The sequence below is a fragment of the Channa argus genome, chromosome 13 (assembly GCF_033026475.1).
Source record: "Channa argus isolate prfri chromosome 13, Channa argus male v1.0, whole genome shotgun sequence".
Classification (NCBI taxonomy): Eukaryota; Metazoa; Chordata; class Actinopteri; order Anabantiformes; family Channidae; genus Channa; species Channa argus.
Genome location: NC_090209.1, coordinates 2,121,710 through 2,133,176, shown reverse-complemented (window position 1 = coordinate 2,133,176; position 11,467 = coordinate 2,121,710). Strand labels below are relative to the sequence as shown.

General features: G+C 38.9%; 1 protein-coding gene across 3 annotated transcripts in view; it reads right to left on the bottom strand.

The window, feature by feature from the left end:
• Window positions 1–419: 419 nt before the first annotated feature.
• dnajc5ab (DnaJ (Hsp40) homolog, subfamily C, member 5ab) overlaps window positions 420–11,467 on the bottom strand; it is a 28,642-nt gene continuing 17,594 nt past the window's right edge. For all 3 annotated transcript variants that reach the window (XM_067526119.1, XM_067526121.1, XM_067526120.1), the window contains exons 2-5: window positions 7,038–7,198; window positions 6,283–6,496; window positions 6,031–6,202; window positions 420–5,331 (exon numbers count right to left, since the gene is read on the bottom strand). In XM_067526119.1, coding sequence (XP_067382220.1) covers window positions 5,234–5,331; window positions 6,031–6,202; window positions 6,283–6,496; window positions 7,038–7,144 — 591 coding nt within the window. In that variant the 5' untranslated portion in view covers window positions 7,145–7,198 and the 3' untranslated portion in view covers window positions 420–5,233. The remainder of the gene's footprint in view (window positions 5,332–6,030; window positions 6,203–6,282; window positions 6,497–7,037; window positions 7,199–11,467) is intronic.

Here is an 11,467-nt window from a genome sequence, read left to right as displayed (position 1 = left end):
CTTTAATATTTATTTTTAAGGAACTTGCAGTATAATATACCAAGTGCACAAGCCAGTGTCTTCTTGTGCCAGTCCCAAGTCTAGATAAGTGCAGAGGGTTGTGTCAGGAAGGGCATCTGACGTAAAACACATGCCAAATTAAAAATGCAAATCATGACAATGGCGCTATATAAATTGAAGAGAAATCATCAGAACTGACTTAGCTATACCACTTCTAACTTATTAAATAGTTCAAGAAGCATTTATCAAAAACTAATTTTGTGCTGACTGCAGTCTCAGTCCCCCTTGTTTTCTTCTTATAAATGCTTCTTTTGGTGATTTCAGTTACATACAGCAACAAAAATAATCATAAACGTGCTGATGACATTCCACAATGTTAAAGTCTGCTTCTTTACCAAAGACAGTCACTGACAAAACTCTGAAGCTTCAGAAACATTTATTTAACAACAGTACATCAGACACTTCATTTACCCATACATCTGCCTGACAAATGCAAATATTATCCATCCATGCTAAAAGCAGAAAACATGTACTTCTCTAGGTACTTTGCCACTGTGTATGTGTATACAGCAGGTCTGCCATTTTGCTAATTTACTGTCAAAATGGTTCATAACTAAAATTCTACACACCCCCTTGACATACCAGCTAGTGAATAAATCAATTATTATAAACATAACAAAAATAAAATGCTTCAACATTCTTATCCTCTGGTCACTACAGTCACAGTTACACCAGTTCTTGTTATTTAGTATGTCATTGTTTTAGGTCTAACAGTGGAGGTTTCTTGAATCCAGCTGCATGGCAGGAATTTTAGGCTTCACCGTTGCATGTTTGTACAATATCACTAAAGTAAAATGAGAAAATGGAGGAGCTTGGTTTAAAAGTGTGGCATTTTAGTGGTCAGTGATGAGATTAAACACAAAAATGAATGAAGCTCAGGTAAATTTAATTAACTAATTTAATATAACATTTGCAGGTTTCATAAAAACACTTTAAATTGTCTTTTTAGTCCACTGGTGAACTGGATATACAAATTCCAAACTGGAAGACAAACTCCAAATCAAAACAAGATAAACAACAGGACAACAACATGAAGTTAACCGTTTTAAAACTCATTTGTACTGATTATTTGTGGAGACCTTTAATACCTTCCAGCTTTAAACTAAGAGAATATAAGCCCTTTTTAGATTTTAATGAACTTACAGATTGTGAGACACCTTTTAAAATTGTGACTGGAAGTTTGGATGTAGAGGACAGTTATAATAATTGCTTTTATTGCACTTTCTATTAAGATGCATTAATACGTAACGAGTATGGGTTTGAGCAATGAAAGAAAATCCAGTAAATAAATGAACCTGTTTGTTTTAATGTAATTTTTTTCCTAATAAAAATAAAACAGTTGATACAAACAACTTTTCTTCTATAGTAGCAGAGCTAGAGTAGAGAACGACAAAAACAAAGTTACTATTGAAAGCGAAGTTCTCACTGTTGCTCTTCAGTTGGCATAAAGATTATTTCTACAAACTGCTGCCACAGGAACAAATAAGACTTTGGATATCAATATCAGACAGCTAAAAATCAATCCCATATATATATATATATATATATATATATATATATATATATATATATATAAAATTCAAAAAAGAAAAGTTATATAAATCTAAACATACAGTTTACGTGACATGTACAGTATTTTCCTCACAAAACTAAAAAAACAACAAAGGGCTCAAGTGTAGTCTAGTGTATGTTTTTCTGTCTTTACTGGTAACACTGGACTGACTATATGGCTTCAACACACACAATCGCAGTGTAAACCAGGGAGTTCAAACCTTCATGTGTGGAAGAAAAAGGGGATTATGGTTCAGCACAAATGAAGAAAGCTGTTAAGAACAAGAGGACAGAAGAAGTTAGGAAAGGAAGAATTGCTATATAGACTGGAGTGGTTTTCAGCTGATTTAAGTGTTATACTTTAAGGTGTCTATACTTAATGGTACAGTAGGTAGCCTTCCATCTCCCAGAAATGTGATAGAAAGGCAACAGTAGTATTACACAAATAGGGATGACAGATGGTGATGTATCTTAGAAAAAGTCTACTGAGCGAGGAGGTTAGGGTAGATGGCTGAATATGAAAGCAGAGAGACGCTGACAGTACAAATACTAAAGTTTGTGTTTCAGTATTTCACAATATTTCTCTAAATGTTTTCGTGCCTAAACCTAACTTGCTCGATTTATTGCCTAGAACTACAAAGGCTCAGGGAACCATGGTACATGATAACAACCTACTGAATCTTGTCATTAATTTCACTGTTGTATTGTATGGCAGAATAAGAACCCACTGAACGATAATTATCGGCTGATAAGAACTTAAAACAACCCCTTGAATGCCACAACTCCTTACCAATTGGATGTGGTGTTGAAGCAATGCAATCATCTTGTCAATAAGCAATTGATGTTTAAAAGACTTTTTAAAAAGGACCCAGCATGGAGCAGAGAAATGCATCAGTCACAGTTAACATTCAGGAGAATTAACTGTCTGCTGGCTGGTGTTGATTTCCATCTGTTCACACAGACTGTCAAAGCTGGTTAAAATTCATTCCCAGCAGCTGCAGAGTTTCTAAAGGGCTCCTAGGGAAGACTATGAAATCTAAAGCCAGCATTGCTCCACTGGCTGAATGCTAAAGGTGGCTACACACCAAACCCCTGAAACATATTTTGTTCATATCTTTAATAATTCTGGTTCTCCTAACATTTCTAGAGTTTGTGACATCATGGTGGTTTGTCAAGATGGCCTTCTGTCAAAACTTACAGTAACTTTAGAATGAAGACGAAATAAAGTTTTTAGACACAGTTTAAGTGACCAATTTTGTGAGCTGTCCTTTGTATCTGGGAGGGCCTCGTTTAGTGACGTTTAGCAGGGTACTGAAGACAAATAAACACCTTCATCCCAACCCCCATTCCTGTCAACTCCTTACTGAACACACAGACAAGATCACTGACCTATTTCTAGCCAATGTAGAGCTGACAGAGAAGCCATGACACGTGTTTCTCAGCAAGCCAAAAGGAGACAGTTTGTTTTCCATCTGACAGTAGAACACATTCTGTGTGACTAATTAACAAGATATACAATGTCCAAGTTCGAGACATAAGGACACAGTGCATAACTTTTTCCACATTTTGTTATGTTACAGTCTTATTTGAAAATGAATAAAATTTTTTATTATTATTTCTTCTTCTTATTATTATTTTTTCCTGAACAGTCTACAAACAATACAGTCGACAGCCCCCATAATGACAACGTGAAAGACATTTGAAATCTTTGCAAATTTATAAAAGACAAAAAACAAATAAATCACTGGTATGCAAGCATTCCTGGATTTTGCCATGACACTCAAAATTGAGCTCTGGTGTATCCTGTTTTCACTGATCATACAGTGAGATGTTTGTAGGACTTGATTGGAGTCCACCTGTGGGAAATTACTAACTAACCCCAACCGGTCAAGGCGGATGGCCTGGTTCTGCTGGAGGTTTCTTCAGTTAAAGGGAGTTTTTCCTCTCCCCTGTTGCCTAGGACTTGCTCAAGGGAGAATCGTTGGGTTCTCTCTATACATCTTTATAGTCTTGACTTTATTCAGTAAAGTGCCTTGAGATGACTTTATTGTGAACTGGCGCTATATAAATAAAGTTGAATTGAACTGAAATTCAATTGATTGGACATGATTTGGAAAAGCATACACCTGTCTATAAAGGTCCCACAGTCAACAGTGCATGTCGGAGCACAAACCAACACATTGACAGCCCACTTGAAGCTCTCTCAAACCATCTCTGGTCTGAAACAAAGATTGAGCTCTTCGGCCTTAATCCGAGGGGTCATGTCTGGAGGAAACCAGGTACAACTCACCACCTGGCCAATACCATCATCAAAATAGGTGTGCCAAACTTGTAGCATCATACTCAAAAAGACTTGAGGCTGTGATTGGTGCTAAAGGTGCTTCAACAAAGTATTAAGGAAAGGTGGTAAATAGTTATGTACATGTGATTTTTTTAGTTTTTGTATTTTTCTTTCATGTAGTCTTTATGGGGTATATGGTATTAATACTTTCTGGATGCACTGTATAACACAGTGCACAAGGTATTTATTTCCTTGTTAATAAAATGTTGACAAAATTGTCATCGTATGAATCCAGAAAGCATAAATGATTATACAACAAACACTAAAGGCTACACAATATGGCTTTCCCAACAATATTTCAACAGTAGTCTTTCTCAAGACTAAGCTGGTGGCCACAATAACACAACAAAGAGAGAGAAATAAAACTAAATGTGAAAAGTAAAAAACTTACTTTATGCATTAGTCAGTAATTTGTTTCTACCAACAAAAGCATAACTGGTAAATTTCAAATCACATTTTTCATAGCTCAACACATTTGCTTCAATATAGTGGCCATGTTGCCTGCTCCTTCTTTGTCACCTCTTTTGTTCTGGGCTAAATTTTAGTTATTTTAACATTTTATCTATGTCCTGAACTTTGGATTTAGACTTTTAGATTGAAAGACAAAATCCCAGCACACATAACAATTTATGCATGTGTGCTTCTTAAGTGTGTTGTTTATGAAATGTGTGTCTACATTTGAGCAATGCCTTAACTCAAAGCTTTTTACACTGTAAGACAATTGGCATATTAGGTTTTCCTGTGCTTCTGACTGTATCAGTCTCATAATCAATATCTTGCATGTTTGGTATTAGGCAATTGTATATTGGTAGTTGATTGTCTTGAGTGTGACCATAACAGTGAGGTAATCTGTCACTTTTTCTGATGGATGTTACACTTGGGCTGAACTCTGTATATCTTCTGTTACTAGGAAGAAGAATCCAGGATCACTCATGTCTCATTGGCATTCTGTCTAAGCAAGAATTATTAAAGAATTGTTTAGTGTTACATTTTTCTCTCTTCCACAAGCTTTTCCTTTCTACCTCGATTTGATTTAAAATTCTGGGGGAGGGAAATGGGGTTACCGGTTGAGCGAACCGTTTGGGTTGAATGATGTGTGTTTTGTGCAGGTGTGTATTACTGTTGTGTTAATTACTCTTGTGGATGAACAGAAATTTGAAAAAAATGAACTGAATAATGTGTGGAACTGTGGTGGAGCTCGGTATGTACTGCTTGATGCTGCAGCTGTGATTAACTGTCAAATGTGAGCTGTGTGTGTGTGCGTGTTATGTGTTTTGGTATTTAGTAAGCATCGGTCCTGTAGCTTTGGCGAGCATCAGAGGTGAGTTGGGTGGTTTCTGTGGCTGAGGATGGCTGCATTACAATGGGCTCTGCACCACCTGGGGAGAAAAAAATACAGGTCAAAAAGAATGTAAATCAAACTCATCTAAAGAAACTTAATCTAAAGATTAAAAACATACTGTTATAGTCTCATTCAGTAGCAGAGCATCGTCTGTGTACCCTGTAAATTACTAAATTGTCGCACAAAACCCTCAGAAAAGAAAACACATTATTCTTCCAACTGCAAAATAAATTCAACTTACAGCTGCTTCAATATACATCTATTTAATATTTTACCCTTATTCCCTTGACATAGCCTGTAGCTGTAAACATGAGCAACAGAAATTCCTAAAATTCTCTTTAAAATTGTGGAGGTGAAATGGTCATCCACCAATCTTGCGTCTCAGGCTGCTTCTCCTGTCCATATGTCCTCGGGCAAGACACTGAACCCTAAGATACTCGTGCCATGGAAGCTGTCATAATTGTGCGAATGTTTGTGTGAATAGATATATGTGAAACAACATGTAAAGTATTTGGGATTTATATCTCATAGGAACAAAACAGACTCAGCCAAGAACAAAGCTCAGCTGTGCTTTTTAGGTAGGTAATACTATCAAACAGCATTAAGGTGGGTGGCATAATGAGGGACTCATAAACTGCGACCTTATACAACATGGTTAAAAAGTGTACTGCAAAGCCTGCAGGCAACAGGCTAATCATCGTACAGTTTCGTATAACACATGGTTTCCTGCCCTCACCTCTCTCATCAGCAGTCATCTGGGCCTCCAGGTCCTCGGGAGAGACGTAGAACTCAGGATCTTGGTCCATTGGTGGCCGGGGTTTACATTTACCACAGCAACAGTTACAGCAGCAACACAGGCAACAGCAGAAATAGCAACCTGTGGCCAGGCAGCAGAAGACAAACAAGGCCTTTGGGACAAAAAGGGAAAACAGTGAATATGGACTGGTAGGCAGAGAGATAAACAGAAACAGTGTAGCATTATGTGTACCTTTGCCCACCAGCTGGACAGAACGAAGTAGGTGTTGACGTTCTCCTCTCCGAAATGTTCTGCGACGTAGAGCCCCAGTGAGCCATATTTATCATAGATGTTCTTTTTGGTGGCGTCACTCAGGATAGAGTGTGCATTGTTGATTTCCTTGAACTTTTCGGCTGCCTCTGGGTTTTCGGGGTTCTTGTCTGGGTGAAACTTTAAAGCCAGTTTCCTGTAACAAGAAAGTGGGCCAGTGTTAAGCTCAGTAATGTTATTCAAAGTTAATTGTTGTACTTAAGTGCATTCAAATATAAATATATATTCATAATAATATACATAAATAGTTTTAAAATACTGCAAGAAACACGCAGTAAAGAAGAAGAAAGCAACTTTTAACTGAACACTTTTATTTAGCTGCTCTTTATATTTTTTTTTTCACAACCACAGCAGGAATAAATGCTTGGATTGTAAGTCTGTTTGTAGTGTGTTAAACCACAAAAGTATTTCAGAACTATTACTATACACTTATTAATATTTGATGACATTAAGAAACATGGTGACAGGTGCAATCTGTAAATTCTACCTAAGTTTATGCAACAGTATATGCTTTGCCTAGAGTTGGAGCAGTGGTTATGACATTGAAAAAAAAGAGTCTAATCATGAAAGCAGACACAGGCCTCTGACTCCCTCTAGTGGTTATAACACAACAGCATCAATATAAAGATGGAGTCTTTACCTACAGTACAGTCTTGATACATTCTTTGTACACATACCTATAACACTTCTTAATGTCCTCTGTGGTGGCGTTCTTGTCAACTCCCAGTACAGCGTACAGTGATTCTCCTGATGTGGAGAGAGTCCTCTGTCTCTGATGATCCATGGCCTCTCTTTCTCTCTCTCTTGTTCCTTTCAACTCACTCACTCAGCCTCTCACCTGTCAGGTAGAAACAAGACAAACAAAAAAGAAGCTCATGAGCTATAGGTTCAAATGTTGGTCTCAAAATGTCAGAACAAAATGTGCAAAGTCACAATAAATCCCATTTGTTTTGTCCAATTGCGTTATAAATAATAAATAATAATGACGATGATTCATTTAATGTCTTTAAAATGTTACGGTTTCCCCAGAGTCCAAGGTGACTTTTTTAAATGTTAAAAATGCCCCAAAATGTGTGTAAAACAAAGACTCTTCATGAGGTGAAATACATCAGTCTGAACATTTAGGGTGGATTGTTAGTTCTCTAGTTCCAACACAAACAGAGTGCTTGACCTCAAAACAGCTGCCTGTTAAAACGTTTGTTTAAACTGAGAATCTTTGGTACAAACCATAAAAAAGACAAATTTAGTGCAGTATTCAGGTTGGATAAATAACTGTGCCCCTGATTCTTTGGGTTTATGGACATCAATGCATAAATGGAAACATAAATACTGTTTACCTTAATAGGGCATAAACTTGTTTACAAGAGCATACAGTTAGTCTTAGATCGATGCCTATTAACTTAGCTCTTTACCTGAGTGATGACTTTAACTTTATATTTTATGGGGATCATTCCCTCAGACCCCTGTAGAGGATTTGAGATTTACCCACCATAGTCCCACAAACTCCTGTGGAAAATTTGATGCTTTTCTTTGTAGCCTATGAGACTTATGAGAAAAATAAAGACATTCATTTAGCCTTCATGTCAATGTCAATGTTTATATTAATTTATAATCATTTACAGCCCGTATATTATGCCAAATGTGTTTTGGATAGACTTTGTAATGAATTCAGTAATTTCTTACTTCATCTGCACCATAATTAAGGAAGTCACGGTCCCCATACAAATGATAAGTCATTGTGTTACATCACAGTAACTTCTAACACTTGTTTTTAGTTAAAATGTAATTTGTATTAAGTTCCACAGCATGTGTAGTGGCAGACAGCAGTATGAATATTTTTTCTGCCCATAAAACATACAGTGTAAAATAAAATGATGACCAATTTTAACTTGTTTAATAGCTAAACGAATAGAAAAGTTTTGGTTCATATGCCAAGTGAGTAATTCTGACTGACAAGGCTAGTTTACAGAAGAAGTGCTGATAAGCTAACTCAGCCAAACTGCATTACACTCAAATACTACATACAGAACCATCCACAACTGTTACATGAGTAGGATAATATATTAACATTAGACAGGAAGTGAGATCTTTATAAGTTGTGTGAACATTTGCTGAATGGGTCAATTTTATGCATGTGTTGCAAGGCAATAGATTACTAGTTTAAGTTCAGTAGAAAATCCACTTCTTGACCTTTGAACTGTAACTAAGCCCTAACCCTGGTTGATACAGTGGAACCCTGGGAGACAGCAGGTGTATGGGAGTTAGTAGACTTAGAGACCACATTAAGCCAATGCAGCTATACAGACATTGCACGAGGCTGTCAAACTAACAATAGAAAAATTAGCTGGATGTCTACTTTAAACTACACCAGCATTTTACTGATGGGCAATTAAAGTTGTCCAATAACTCACCATTAAATCATGGTATATTTCACAGTGAACAAATAAGTCAACTTTAAACTAAAAACACAGTTTGGGTTATATTGACTGACTGAATTGTTGTCAGTAAAGCATTTCATATTAAAGTAAAATCCGCCAATAAAATCTGCTACACAGGTGCATGACTCAGGCTTCATTACTCAAACTACAACAATGCTGTAAAGAGTGTGGTTTTATGGAAGCAGTGAGCAAGAGGAGGCCAACTTTAACAGACTTCTTCTTCTTCTTCTTTTCCTTTCGGCTGCTCCCTTTCAGGGGTCGCCACAGCGAATCATGTGCCTCCATCTAACTCTATCCTCTGCATCCTCTTCACTCACACCAACTAACTTCATGTCCTCCCTCACTACATCCATAAATCTCCTCTTTGGTCTTCCTCTAGACCTCCTGCCTGGCAGCTCCAACCTCAGCACCTTCTACCGATATATTCACAGTTTCTCCTCTGAACATGTCCAAACCACCTCAATCTGGCCTCTCTGACTTTATCTCCAAAACATCTAACATGAGCTGTCCCTCTGATGTCCTCATTCCTGATCCTGTCCATCCTCGTCACTCCCAAAGAGAACCTCAACATCTTAAGCTCTGCTACCTCCAGCTCTGCCTCCTGTCTTTTCTTCAGTGCCACTGTCTCTAAGCCGAACAACATTGCTGGTCTCACCACCGTCTTGAACACCTTTCCTTTCATTCTTGCTGATACTCTTTTATCACACAACACACCTGACACTTTTCTCCACCCGTTCCAACCTGCCTGCACTCGCCTCTTCACCTCTTTTCCACACTCACCGTTGCTCTGAACCGTTGACCCTAAATACTTAAAGTCCTGCACCTTCTTCACCTCTGCTCCCTGTAACCTCACCGTTCCACCTGGGTCCCTCTCATTGACACACATGTATTCTGTCTTGCTGCGGCTAAGCTTCATTCCTCTGTTTTCCAGAGCAGACCTCCACCTCTCTAGATTTTCCTCCACCTGCTCCCTGCTCTCACTACAAATAACAATGTCATCTGCAAACATCATAGTCCAGGGAGATTCTTGTCTAACCTCATCTGTCAGTCTGTCCATCACCAGAGCAAACAAGAAGGGGCTCAAAGCCGATCCTTGATGCAGACCCACCTCCATCTTAAACTCCTCTGTCACACCTACAGCACACCTCACCACTGTCTTACAGCTCTCATACATGTCCTGCACCACTCTAACATACTTCTCTGCCACTCCAGACGTCCTCATACAATACCACAGCTCCTTTCTCGGCACCCTGTCATACGCTTTTTCTAAATCTACGAAGACACAATGCAACTCCCTATGACCCTCTCTGTACTTCTCCATCAGCGTCCTCAAAGCAAATACTGCATCTGTTGTACTCTTTCTAGGCATGAAACCATATTGCTGCTCACAAATGTTCACCTCTGCCCTTAGCAGAGCTTCCACTACTCTTTCCCACAACTTCATTGTGTGACTCATCAGCTTTATTTCTCTGTAGTTGCCACAGCTCTGCACATCTCCCTTGTTCTTAAAAATTGGTACCAGTACACTTTTCCTCCAGTCCTCTGGCATCCTCTCACTCTCCAAGATCTTGTTAAACAAACTAGTCAAAAACTCTACTGCCACCTCTCCTAGACACTTCCATACCTCCACAGGTATGTCATCAGGACCAACTGCTTTTCCGCTCTTCATCCTCTTCAATGTCCTCCTCACTTCACTCTTACTAATCTTTGCTACTTCCTGCTCCACACCAGTCACCTCTTCTACTCTTCGTTCCCTTTCATTTTCCTCGTTCATCAACTCTTCAAAGTACTCCTTCCATCTTCCCATCACACTCCTGGCACCTGTCAATACATTTCCATCCTTATCTTTAATCACCCTAACCTGCTGCACATCCTTTCTATCTCTATCTCTTTGTCTGGCCAACCTGTACAAATCCACCTCTCCCTCTTTAGTGTCCAACCTAGCATACAAGTCCTCATATGCTCTTTGTTTGGCCTTTGCCACCTCTATCTTCACCTTACGCTGTATCTCCCTGTACTCCTGTCTACTCTCTTCAGTCCTCTCAGTGTCCCACTTCTTCTTAGCTAACCTCTTTCTCTGTATACACTCCTGAACTGCCTCGTTCCACCACCAAGTCTCCTTGTCCGCTTTCCTCTTTCCAGATGACACACCGAGTACCCTCCTACCTGTCTCCCTGATCAAATTAGCTGTAGTAGTCCAGTCATCTGGAAGCACCTCCAAACCACCCAGAGTCTGTCTCAGCAAATCCCTGAAAACTAAACGACATTCTTCCTTTTTCAACTTCCACCACTTCGTCCTCTGCTCTGCCTTAGTCCTCCTTATCTTCCTCACCACCAGCATCATTTTACACACCACCATCCTGTGTTGTCTGGCTACACTCTCCCCTACCAATGCTTTACAGTCACTGATCTCTTTCAGATTACAACGTCTACACAAGATGTAGTCTACCTGAGTGCTTCTCCCTCCGCTCTTGTACGTCACCCTATGTTCCTGCCTCTTCTGAAAGAAAGTGTTTACTACAGCCATTTCCATCCTCTTTGCAAAGTCAACCACCATCTGACCTTCTGCGTTCCTGTCCTGAACACCAAACCTGCCCATAACAGTCTCATCACCTCTGTTCCCTTCACCTACATGCCCATTGAAATCTGCACCAATGACAACTCTCTCA